The sequence below is a fragment of the Castanea sativa genome, chromosome 2 (assembly GCF_040712315.1).
Source record: "Castanea sativa cultivar Marrone di Chiusa Pesio chromosome 2, ASM4071231v1".
Classification (NCBI taxonomy): domain Eukaryota; kingdom Viridiplantae; phylum Streptophyta; class Magnoliopsida; order Fagales; family Fagaceae; genus Castanea; species Castanea sativa.
The window spans coordinates 16,503,463-16,517,458 of record NC_134014.1 but is presented as its reverse complement, the minus strand read 5'-3'; the positions used below and the strand labels follow the sequence as shown (position 1 = coordinate 16,517,458).

General features: G+C 34.4%; 1 protein-coding gene across 1 annotated transcript; it reads right to left on the bottom strand.

Moving 5' to 3' along the window:
- Positions 1-7,992: 7,992 nt before the first annotated feature.
- On the bottom strand, positions 7,993-12,236 carry LOC142623842 (protein SIEVE ELEMENT OCCLUSION B-like). Its single transcript, XM_075797316.1, has 7 exons — positions 11,954-12,236; positions 11,501-11,593; positions 10,944-11,389; positions 10,748-10,842; positions 10,541-10,671; positions 9,137-9,595; positions 7,993-8,811 (listed from the first exon to the last, which is right to left on the bottom strand). Exons 1-7 carry the CDS (start codon positions 12,161-12,163, stop codon positions 8,215-8,217), a joined length of 2,031 nt encoding a protein of 676 aa, XP_075653431.1. The 5' UTR covers positions 12,164-12,236; the 3' UTR covers positions 7,993-8,214.
- Positions 12,237-13,996: the final 1,760 nt, after the last annotated feature.

Sequence of the window (13,996 nt, the reverse complement as noted above, 5' to 3'; positions counted from 1 at the left end):
ATCTAAAACTCCTCCTAGGAAAAATAAAAATTTTGAATTTGTCCCCACTTGTCATCATTGTCCTATTGTTAGTCATATTAGGCTGAATTGTCCTAAATTAAGGTCTTTGTCAACCTTTAAGGTTAGACCTCCTTCTAGGAAGTATAGTAGTTCGAAAACTACTCATGTTTGTCACTATTGTGATGCTTCCGGTCACACTCATTCTAATTGATTTAAGTTATATCCTCAAAAGCAAGTGTCCAAACGGTTATAGATTTTCCCTCAATGACCTATACCTTTGTTTGGAGAGTTATTAAAAGCCTTGAGCTTTTTAACTCAATTTCAGGAGAATCTTAATTCTTCTATATCCTTTAGTAGACATACTAGGACACATGTCTTTTCATCTTCACGAGCAAAAACTCGTGCTGTGTGGGTGAGAAAAGAGCCTAAGATTTAATTGTATTTTCTGTTGTCATTTGCTTTAATTCTTTCTATTTAAAGTAGGACTTTCTTTACTTGATTTCTTATCTGCTTTTGGAATCATGCATTTGCATTTTTCTTTCATGCATCTGCATCTTTCTTTCATGCTTTCATGATTGTTTGTCTATTTTTGTTTGGTTGTTTGGTTTTTATTTTCTTTTGTTTTCAAAATTAAAAAAAAAATTGAAAATTCATAAAAATACAAAAAACAATTTGTGATGAGTAAGATTAAGTTATCTCTTGTACTTAACACTCATATCACTCTTTTTTACGGGAATGACTAGAAAATCCTAAGAGAAAGGTGTAAATAATCATCTCACCACTGTTACCCACCAATCATGAAATGACATTTGTATGCTTTGGCATAGTAAAAGTACAATGTCAAAAAGTTTAACATCATTGGGTATTTCTCTTCTCTCTTTTATATGCTCATGCATGATATGCTTAATAAAAGAAAAATATGCAAAGAAAAATATGCAAAGAAAAATTAAAGCAAAAGAAACAAAATGCTTTAAAATATGATTGCAAGCGTGTATTCTAAGAGATGTGAGAGTTGTAGGATGTACCTCAAATGTGATAGTCCCCATAAAGCAGTTATGATCATGTGTGAGTTAAATTGGTTTACTTTTATCTCAAATCGTCATAACATGTAGACACTCATGCAAACTTGCGATGTTTTTCACACACAACACGCAATATTCTTTACTACTTTTGATACATGTGCACGTACAATGTAATTTGGCCATCACAAAGTTTGCACATGTTAATGTATGCTCACTAAATTGTCTTAACTTGTTTTTGAAATAAAAAATTGGTTAGACTTGTTGTGTGTGTGTGTTTTGAATCTAAAAGCATGACATTTTTTTGTTGAGAGATGATTTTGAGAGTTTAAAATCTTGTTTGAATCTTTGGTTGAGTTGCATATTGATTGCATTCATGTCTGTGTTTTTTCTCTTCTTAAAAAACTGTTTTTAAAGCAATCTCGACAGCTTTTCCACACCTCTCGACAGCTAGGTTATCTATCAAGCTCTTCAGTTATTTTTTATCGCAATCTCGATAGCTCCTCGATGCATCAAGCCCCTTTTTACTGTGGACACCTCTCAACAGATCCTCGATAGCTCTTAGACAACTAATTCACGCGTTTTTATTCTCGATAGCTCTCGACACCTATTAATCTATCGTGTTACTAAGATTTTTATTTAAAGGGTTTGTGCAACATTTCTCTCATTTCTCCTCGATCTCTCTCGACAAAACTTGTCTCTTCACCTCCCAAAACCTTTGTCACTCACTCCAAACCCCATCCCCACTCATTCTTCGATCTCAAGATCTTCTTCCCTCTCTAGTATGATGCTTTCTCACTCATTAATCATGCATTTCATATCTTTTGACCTAACTTTTGGGGTTTTTGAAATCTTTTAGAATTTTTCAAAATTGTTGAGGTTTTTGATAAAGTTTTGGGATGGGTTTTTTTTAAAAATGATCTTGTATCATCATGAATTGCATCACATTTACATTATAATAATGATTCATGTATTTTAGATGTGTGTTTTACTTTGTTGCAATCTTGTGTGCTGGTAGGTTTAAATTGGGCTGAGACCATGATGTTTTTACTATTGCATATCACATGCTCATTTATTTTCATGCATATGTAACTTCAATGTTTTATATTCTTATATATTGATTGTGTTTGTACTTTTCTCTCTCTCTCTCTCTCTCTCTCTCTCTCTCTCTCTTGGTTAGTTGCCCTATAGCACCTAAACAAAAATCTACTCCGTCTCGGAACCCTCTTCATTCCGGGGCATCTTATTCTGATTCTACCCCCTCCCACATATGGTTCAGTGATGATAAAGCCCGTAAGGACTTTTCGGAGAACTTTTCTAGACGAGGCATTCATTTAGAACTCCAAGTCATTTTATCGGACTTCTCCGATACTGACCTACCCACTATCATTCACAGTAGGGGTTGGGAGTCATTGTGTGGCGTCCTGGTCACTTGTCCATCCGAGATCATACAGGAGTTCTACTCCAACATGCACAGATTCGATTATTCAATACTTCTTTTTGTTACTTGCGTTCGAGGTACACTTATTGTGGTTACTTCGAATATTGTATCTGAGGTGCACCATGTCTCAATGGTAGTGCATCCTAAGTACCCTGGCTGTGATTGTCTAAGGATTGTGTCCAAAGACGAGTTCATGTCTTCTTTTTGTGAGCGTCCTTCTGATTGGGGTGATTGTCAGTACACGCCTTGCTCGGCCTTTGCTAAAGGTCTGAGGTTTCTTAATACGGTGATGACTTTTGTTTTGCATTCTCTGTCTCACTATAACTTTATCACAGAGCCCCGTGCTCGATTTTTGCTATCCCTTTTAAAGCATATCTCTATTGATTTCCCCTCTCACTTCATTCTATCCCTCATAGATGTCTATAGGGATACGACGACCCGTAATAAGCTTAGTTTTCCTTCAGCTATCATGCAGATTATTCGCCATTTTTCTGTCTCCTATCCCGAGTTGGACCATTTATCTGTCATGTGTGTCATAGACGCCGCTACCGTTAAATGGAGCGAGGCGCAGCTACGATCGAGGTGGCCCGGGATGGTGATTCCTCCAGCTTCTACAGCTCCATCCACCTCCACTCCTTCTTGTTCTGGGAGTAGGGTGACTTTTGAGGACATCATGACATAGCTTGTGCGCATGGATGCTCACCTTGACACTCTCAGTAATTAGTTGTGTTCAGTGACACCCATGTCGGTTGTATTGCATGACGACAAGCTGTCATGGGTGGTTTCGTTGCTTCCACTCCATCTCCATCGGCTTCAGAGGATAAGAGTGATGATGGCTCCGATAGTGATGATGCTGATGAGGACGATGTTGTTAGCTCGCCTAGTTATGATGAGATGTCTACTTGATGTACTTACCCTGTATCACTCATAACAAAAAGGGGGAGTAGTTTTGGATATAAAAGTAGTCATATACATAGGGGAGAGTTAGTACTTAGGAGATTTTTGTTAGGGGGAGTGTTTATAATTTTGAGAGATGTAGTGAGGACTTTTGTATCTTTTTCTTTTCTTGCTATTTTAGATACATTGTTCATGTACCTTTAGTCTTATGACCACTTTGTGATAGCATACCTTGTACTTGTTAATGATATATATATATATATATATATATATATATATATATATATATATATATATATATATATATATATATATATATATATATATATATATATTTGAGGTTGTTATTACAGTTCTTTTACCTGTCTTTACATGTGTTGTTTCTTTTTTCTCTTTATGCACATGCTTCTTATATAATTGTATGCAATCTTTTATTCTGTTTCACAGTAAGATGCCTTGATGAGTTTTGTTTAAAATTTTTCAGAAATACAGGTTGTCAAAGTCTTCCTTGCCATGAACTCTCTTCTTGCAAAGTTTTTCAAGAGTTTGTGTTAAGATAGATTTTATTGTATTCAACAAGTGAATATAAGTTGAGTGATTTATGACTTCTCTCATATGTTCATTTGTTTGTTGTGGTCTTGTCAAGGATTGCCAAAGGAGGAGATTGTTAAGACATATGTGATTCATGTTAGGAACATATGTCAACATTTTATGTAATAGGCTAATCCTTTGACAAAACACACTTTACTTGTATTTGGGTAGATCTAGGATGTGTTTAATACTTCAAGAAACAAGGTTTCAAGTTCAAGTATTAAAGTCATGCAAGTCTGTCCAAAAATCAAGTAAAGAAGTGTTGTTCATTAAATTTCAACAGCTAGCTCAATAGCTAGTGTCTATCGAGGTTTAAAAGCTGTCTAAGCAAGAAACTCGATAGCTGCTCAACAGATAGGTTATCTGTTGAGGTTTATGAAAAAGAGATTTTTAGTTCTGACTTTCATCCAATCCTTGAGTATGTATTTGAGCTTTCTATTTTCACAACCCTAAACATATATAAAGATTATTTTAAGGGTCGTCACATGGAGCATAATTGCACAAGTGTGAAGAAAAGTGTTGTTCATGCAAATTGTAACCAAAAACCTAGTTTGCCCTGGTTCATCTTGAAGAAGCTGCTGTGTTTGTACACCATAGGGTTTTGTGACCAATCAACTTTGTGATTTTCATCGTGTGATAAAATGAAGAACTTTGCACCCAACATCCTTCTCTAGTTGGTGATCAAGTTGCGTATTGAGATTCGCACATCTATTGGTTAGTCACGTACTGGGAGCCGTGCAATACAAGGAGAGATTGTCACTACATTACAAATCCAATTGGGTATTAGAGTAAGGGTTCAACTATAGGTTGGTGTAAGGTACTGGGATTCCTTTACTTGTAACCGTGTGTTGTGATAATAGTGAATTCTCGGGAGTGGTGACCTTAAAATCACTCGGTGGGGGTTTGGCCTCGGAGGTTTTCCCTATTCGTAAACAAATCACCGTGTCAACTTTATTTTTCGTTGCATTTTACTTTCGTTAGTGATTTGTTTGTGTTGCCACGTACATTGCATGTTAATTTGATTAATTAATAAACTTGGGTAATTAATCAATTAATTTATCATAAAGGGTCAATACATTTTTGACCTATCATTGGAGATTAAATAAAATGAATGTAGGAATGCGAAAGGATGAGAATACAGTGAAAGCAACATTAATAAAAAAATTTGTAATTCAATTAGTTAATACCTTACGGTTAGAAATATGAAATACGCAACATTTAGGTTATATTTGGTAACAGTTTTTGTTTTCTATTTTCAAAAACTTATTTTTAGGAATATAAAGAAAAAAACAATTTTCTTGTATTTTTGAAATCAAAAACATGTTTGATTAGTTGTAATTAAAAAAAATAGTTTTTTGAAGAAAAAAATGGAATATACTAAAATATGTTGTTACTAGGATTTAAACTTTAATGCTAACTCATTAAATGAGATAGATTTATTAAATTAAATGTGTATTTTCATTGACTTTTGAAAATTGAAAACTGAAAACAGCCTTTTGCATGTTTTCAGTTTCCTTCACAAATTGAGTTTTGAGAACAATTTTTATTTTTTGTCCATTTTGGGTTGCCAAACAAGTTTTTTAGTTTCAAAAATAGAAAATTTTTTTTGGAAACATAAAATAAGAGAAAAAAAAAACAGTTGTCAAACATACCCTTAAATTCTCTTACTCTTAATTATTGATTAAAACAAAAATAACACCAACGCATTTGGAGTCTCCTTCAAAAATAACAAGGGATAGCTAGTGAATATCTCTCGCACTTCCTATTGGATGCGGTGATTAATCCGAAGCCTGAGACTTCAACTTCAAGGGTATGCAAAGTAAAGTATAGGACCTCTCCTAATGTGGCCTTGGTGTCACACGTTGCATGTTTTCGTTTTTTTGGGCAAAATAAATATCATACGCGGCATGCATGTTCCATGCCTAGCAATATAATATTATTAATCCGACATATAATTCATCTTTTGTCTACAGTGAAACAAGGTTGTACTGCATCTTCAACTGCCTTGGCGACTTTACTTTCCAGTTCTCTGTTGGAACCTTTGGTTAGCCAGAAATGATAGGATTTTTAATAATCATTCCCATCTCAGCATAGCATTATATACTCCTCTGTGCAGGGTTGCAACTTAGTTTCATTTCCTTGCTGGTTCCGCCAGCCCCATCCAGGTCAAAGTACCACAAAACATAACGTGGAAAATGCCTCCTGATCCAGGAGTAGCTGGTGCAGGATGCCTATTAAGAAATCATCTAGGTGAATGGATATCTGGTTTCTCCCTTTCTTTGGGAGTAACATCAAATAACAAGGCAGAATTGGCAGCTGTCAGACAGGGTTTGGCGATTGCTTGGGATATGGGGTTTAAATTTATCCAAATTGAACTTGATTCTACCGTAGTGTTAACTTGGCTAACAGGGACAAATGCAACGTATCCTCCTAATATGATACATTTACTTTGTGATTGCAAGAATCTCATGGACCGGGACTAGGAGGTACAAGTACTTCATGTATATCGTGAAGCAAATGACTGTGCAGATGTTTTGGCGAAGCAGGAACTCACCAGCAACACCTTTTGTCTATCTATAGCTCATGTCCCAGTTTTGTCTATGTATGTTATATGCGGGATTTGACAGACCTCGGAACAACTAGACTGTGTGCCCGAAGGCCGACTATTGTTGATGTATAAACTCTTTTCTTATAAATAGGACCCTGTTTCTATCACCCAAAAAAAAAAAAAAAAAAAAGAAGAAGAAGAAGAAGAGCATACAGAGATGTGTGTACTTTTATAGAAAGAAGCGTATAAGAAAATATTGGAGGTAAATGTCCACGATGACCTTGGCTGTGGGCAATAATTAGAAGGATATTAATCACGTTGGAGGCCAAACTTTGAAGGACATGGCACAATAAAAAAGGGAGAGCCAATTGGAGCACAAGCATATGATAAATTCGAGTCATAATCACCTTCGACTTTGAGTCCAAAGTTTCAAGACCGTTCACAATGATAAAGTATGATGGTGAGGTCCTAGATCTAATTAAAGAACAAACATGATAAGTCTACCTTTCATCATGTGGCATAATGCTTGCAATTATCAGACTATAGGTGGAAACGTGAAAAACATGAATTTTTGCCAACAAAAGCTCACACCATTTTTACAATTAATAATGTGTTGATTTATTATTGGTCAAAATAAAATGAAATAAAAAGATTATACCAGTACCCACCAAAATAAAAGTATTTTGATAAAGATATGAGTTTTATTGTGAATGTAGAAAAATTAAAATAAGAAGTTGTCAACACAATCTCATTCATAGTTTTTCTCTTCTTCTTTTTTTTTTTTTTTTTTTTTTTTTGTATTTTTGGTAAAACAATCTCATCATCCATATTATACTACTTCAATCTTCATTGTCCATTCTTAAATAACCTGTCAACATTAATTTCTAAATTCGTTTGTTAATGCTAACAAACAAATAATTGTTGAAAGAATTTTTCTATCATCCATCCTATGCCAACTTGTTTTGTCGAAATAGGATGGACGATACCTTTCTTATTCAATGGGGGCTAAGTTTTGGAGCAAGATTTGAGCTACAACTAGCACTTTCCTTTTTATATCCACTCCCTTGGAATTTTAAGAATTGTTCTGGATGAGAAAATTTTCCATGGTTTAAATCTTTTAGATATAGTTTCCTTTTAAAAAAATAAAGGGTCCTTTAGATATAAGCATGGGCGGAAGAAGGAGATCCAAGGTCCTTTAGATGTAAACGGCTTTGGGTTGCTGTCTTTCATCTATTAGTTTATTGGGTTGGAGGAGCCCAATATTGTATAGTACGAGTTTCTAGTTCCCTTGGGGTTTGAGGTCCAATGTCGTTAAGGGTTGCTTGCAATTTCCATTAGGCTTGGAGCCTAATATGTGAAGTTTCTTATATTAAAGTGATCGGCCTTGAAGGCCCATTGCCATGTTGTGCCACCCATTTAATGCTATTGGGATTAGGCTTAGCTAAAGAAAGCCTACCGAAAAAAAAAAAAAAAAAAAACTAATACCATGCATAATAAATACTTAAATACACCCTCCAATTGCATCATGAACATCAAACGATTACAAAGATAATTTTCTTAACATGGGCATCGGATTACCATCGTAATCAAGATTCCCTTATTGTAGAATTACTCTTACACATCACATACATCACACAAGCGGTACTCATAACAAACTTAGCCACATAATTATTTGGTAGAGATAATAATGATAGAGAGAGAGAGACATAGGTTGCCATTTAGTGCAGTGCATTCATAGGACCATCAATGTGGCAACACTTAAAGCTGATATAAGTCTCCATAATTCGAGGACACTCAGGGCATTTAATATGCTCTGGGACCTTTCCAGCATTCATGGGGATGTCAACACGGCAACAATGGCGACCTGTTTGAATAATCTTCTCATGGTGATCCTTGAAACAAATTTCAAAGCCAACCTCACGCACTAGCTCCTTCTTTTTGTCAAACTCGTCCAAGACCTTCAACATTGTTGTCCCATTACCACTAACCACCAATCTAGAGCCTTTGCTCAGCACAGCCCATCCACTTTCAGTCTTGTATGAAAGCAACTTTTGGATTTCCTGAGTTACAATGTCTTGCTCAGTCTTCTTGTGAGTCTTGGAAAAGAAAAAGCTCTCTATGCGGTTCCAGAAATGCCCTAAGATGTTGGGTTCGTCCTCCCCTTTACTGCCTTTCCCCACGCAGAACAACTCAATGGAAATCTTTGTATCCTTCATGACTGGGTCATTAGCCAAGGTAGCTACTTTCTTGTTAAATTGTTGGATCCATTCGTTGTCCTTGCCTCCATAGAAGAAAATATACTTCTCTTGTTTGATCTGATTAAACAACAAAGCAATAATTTTATTTGAATTAATATGTTCAAAATTTGCTTTTCAAAGTGCATAAATATTTGTACATGTCATTGTGTGTGATTATGATCCCTCACTGCATATGTGATCCTCTCCATTTAACTTGAAACGGAGAGAAATTCTATTTCATCATTAAGATTTTATTTTTTGAATCTAACAATATATAGTGTTATGTCATTTAAAATTTTGATGTAGACTATAAAATGAATTCATTTCAAATGCAGAGGATTTTAATATGAGATGTAAGTATTTATATAAATTTAGATTTGAGAAAATAAGTAAATAAATTTACCCAATTTGAAACATCTGGGTGAATGTCAAACCACACTGATCCTATCCCATCCACTCTATTGGTAAGAGCTTCTTCAGCCGTAATAGTGAAAGGAAAGGCCTTCATTCCCCATACTCGGATCATGTGGAGTGCATTTGAGTGTTCCACCTTCCCTTGTCGATTCATCACCACGAGGATTGGCTTATTTTTGAAGTTCCACTCCTCTTTAATGAACTTAATGCCTACTACTGGTGAAAAGTATTGCACTACGTACCATGGCATCTTAGACCGCAGCATCTCAAACTTCTTTCGTAGTTCATCAGTCCATTGCTCCACAATTGGGATCCACACAATTTTATACTGATCTTCCTTTCTTATTCCTTCATAAATTGGCTTGAGAATCAAAATATCATCAATGGTGATGTCTAGGGCCGAAATGTAAAACAAAACATTCTTCTTTTTCAGCACATCGATATTAACCTGTTTATGCAATACATTTATGAAAATTGAGCTATGTTAGATCGAAGTTGTAACATGTTAATTAAAGAGATGATGTAATTATTGCATAGTTTAGATCGAATATAGTTATATACAAATGTACCAGTGGTCGGACATGTTAGGCTAGCCAGCTCAAAAATCTAAGGACTTCAGTTAGAGATAATACGTGCCCATAACACTTAGGCTGGCTATTTTTTATTGGTTCAACATCATTTTGAGTTGGGCTTAGGCTTGATTTACGACAACAACCCTATTCAATAATTGATTTTTATTTTATTTATATGAAGAAAATTTTGAATTATATACTATCTAGTCTTAATTTTTAATGATAAATTTTAAATTATGCATAAGTGAATGAGAAAATAAATTAAATTTTATGTACGATATTATTGATAGATATGTCATGCGTTTCAAAAATGGGATTAGGTATGGACTAGGCTTGCAGCTTGCTAGCTACTCTCTTTATTGGGTTGGTTTGGAGTCCACTTGGGTAGTTCACAGTTTCTTGCAATTTTATTTGCATAATGTTTATCAAAAGATATAGTTTTTGGTAACTTCTAAAATCATAGCTGAGCTAGATTCAGGCCAAACATGAGCAAATACTATAACCCTGCCCAATGCTATAGACACCCTTGTTTGTAGTATGTTATTAAAGACTGTTAGATTGGGATCCGGGCTATTGCACCATGCAAGACCTCTTACATCATTTTTTACTTTTTCAAAATTTTTAACTTTTTTTAAACTCTCAACCTTTTTACCTTTTTAACTTCCTTCATCCAATGGTTAGTATCAAAAGTTAACTTTTTAACTTTTAATCTGAACCATTGAGAAGGTATTGCATAGTGCAATAGATCTCAATCCATTGTATAATAGTGAAAATAGTAGTAGAAATAAAACCATAAAAAGCGACATGTCATTAGAGCTAACCACTCTGTTAGTGGAACCATCAATGAGCGGCTGCACATTATCTTTGCCAAAAATAAGTGCCTTGAACACCTCCATGATCTCGGTTGGGGTTTGTAAAAGTTTGGAGAGTTTTCGATATGCCTCTATTATCTCTGCATTGAACAGCAAATTTGATTAGAATTCCTACGCATTTTTAACCTATTATATTTCATGTGCAACATATTTAACCTATTTGTTGACGGCAAAGTGTTATCTGCATCCTTAGCAAGGTAAGGGTGTAATTGATTTTTTGAGCAAAGGGTGATAGATCCTGTGTCCTGTCCCTGAAATTAAGCAATAAGCATGGTTATTGCGTTAGATTAAATATATGATAGTATACACAATTATTCTGGAAATATTCTTCATTTCAAGTGCAAGGACTTACTCATCATTAATGATGCAACAGAATTGAGTCATACAAGCTGCAATAGTTATGATAGCCCAATAGACATCTATTGGGATACGGTCCATGGCTATTGACAGTGCTGGTACATCTTTTGTACCATAGATGGATAGCTTCTCCAACTCAAACATGCATTGAATGACTTCTAATGTGACTTTGACCAAGTTGTTAAGTTCAACCATCGCTTTCTTGTGTTTCTGAAGGCCTGGACGGCTTAAGATGGTAGGTACTCGCTTCAAGATCCCAATTGGTTTCGCGAGTTGGTCTGATGAGTGAAGTTGGGTAAGGAGCCAGAATTCCCCATACTCCATAGCAAAAGCCGCAAGTGTCAATACTGCCTTTGAATCCCATGAGTAATTTGCAAGATTACTAAGTATTAACATTGTTGTTTTGTGTGCAAATTCCTCACCCGGAGATTTGCATGTCATCTAGCATTACATAATTTGGCGTCAAATTACCAATTGTTAGAATAATAGTTAGATTATTAAATTTTATAATAGTTACAATGGGGACAAAAAATGCTATTCTTTTGTAATTACCAGGGAAGAAAGATGCTTGAGCGTACACAGTGGTGGAGTGAAGCTAGCTTTAGGAGCTTTTTCCTCAACGTTCTCCGGGTGTCCATGGGTACCCTAGAGTAAGCCATAAGCAATTCTCCGTGAGAAAACTCAAAAACATATATGAAGGGAATACAAATTTGAAATTACCAACGTTTCTTGTATAAATTTAAACAAAAAACAACTTAGCATGCATCTATTTATTCCTTTCAAAACTAAATATGAGAAAAAAAAATTGTTCATCTCTATGCCATTGATAAGGATATAAGCCATGGAGGTTTACAGATATTGTGATAAGTTATTGATGCTTTGAAAAGTTTTAATTATTAGAAAATTATGTTTAATTATTTAACGATAATTCTAATATTTCCTCTCATGTGTTAATTCAAACATCTCATAAGAGAGTATGTGCATGTAGTGGTAACATATATATACCAGCATAACATTGTCAGCAACAACCGTGGCACGCTTGAGAATGTTTTCCACGATAGCAAAAAGAGAATCCTCATCAAAGTTGTCATCGTCAGCATGAACATGGGTTGCATAAATCTGATCCGTGATCTGCTCGTCCGACATGGTTAACACGCTCAGCTCAGCCTTGATGGCTTTCTGTGCAGAAGCTAGCACAATCTTGTTGCTGGCCATTGTGTTGTGTATAAACAAAGCAAGAAAACTCAGAAAGTTCTAGGTTTAGGGCAGAAGAAGGGAGAAGTAGGCTTGTGGTGTTGTGCAGTAGCATGCTCCCCTATTTATAGTCTTCAGCACCTGAATAAGGCAACAAGCAAAGATTATATCTTGGTTCCATGGGGTCCATAATAATAAATGTACATTTTAACGTATATGTATCTCAATGAATTAGGTCAGATTTTTCGTTTGATTTTCAAACATATGGCCATTCCTTGTTTACGCCCTAAATATACATAATTTTTTTTTTTTTTGATGAGAAATATACATAATTCAACAATAGTACAATAGGAATAGGTACAAAAAACAGTGAAAAATAATATATATTATTCAAGAACTGGTACAAATCAAAAAACGAAAAAAAAAAAGTCGTCACTCGTAAGTGTTCTCAATTGTTAACTTGGCCAAAAAATTAACTACTTCGTCACTCGTAATTATTAGATTTTATACTTTATTTTCTGAACAAGTGATGGATATTATTCTGCTGCTTCTGCAAAATTTAAATGCCAAAAAAAAAGTTCATATACTCATCAATGGTTTTGATTTGACGAGTGTGAACTACCTGTTGTTTGGAAGATAATTTATTATGTTGTTTTTCTTTTCATAATTTCCTTAATTAATGTTATAGTAAGACTCTCATCGATTTCTACTATTTCAGCCGCTATTACTCTATCTGTCATACTTAAGACTTGTTTTGATTTGATTAAATTTTAAAACTTTATGGGTCTGTGTGTTAGTGCATTGTAATTTGACTATAGTACAGTACCTTTTTAATACAGTGCATACGCAATTGGAAAAAGGATATCTGAACCAATCTGGTAGAAATTCTAGTGAATAATGTAGCTAGCCTAGTGAACACAAAGTTATGAATAAAAATGCTCACCAATAAGAGAAATCGAATCAAGAGATAAGGCAAGAAAATCTCCACCTATCCAAACCACACTATATGATTGTAAGAGTTAGCAAAAAGAAATCCCTATCCTCAAACGTCAAAGACTGATTTGATTCAAAATAACACTTATTCTTTTTCAATCCATATATGATATCTTGGACTTAAATAGACCAACATGTAACATGAGTAATAAAAACTTATATTTTTAAGACAAGAACATTTAATAAAACTCAAACACTTGATCAATTTATAATTTAAATCACAAATAACATAACAAAATTGTTAATAAGACTAGGAATTTTTAAAACAGAAACTGTAGAAACTAAATAGATATAACTAAAAGCAAGAAATTCAAGTGTCTTCAAAGTGCATTATATCATCTTAGATATTCTATATTAAAATGACCATAACTCACTCTATTAAACTCCAAATTACATATAGTTTGATGCGTTGAAAACTATAGAAATTGAGTTTTACAATTGCAAATGCCTTGCTAACTAATGCTCTCATAATAACTCCATAATTAATTTTGAACACACACCTTCAACTTCTTTGAACTTAAACTAATGCCCTCATAATAACTCCATAATTAATTTTGAACACACACCTTCAACTTCTTTGAACTTAAGTAATCCACTTGAATTTGCAAGAAAGAAAAGAAAAGATGACAAAGACATAATTTTTCATAATCTATTTCACAAATGCTGACATGATAAATTTTTATTAGAACAATATTACTGTTATATGTATAAATTATTGACACAATTTTCAATAGCACTAATTACAACACACCATCCCAACTATTGTGAAAAAATTAATAACTTTAGACTTCCATAAAGTGGAATTTTGATATGACTTGGACCTCTAAAACAAACTCCAGCACCACCACAAACACATGGAGA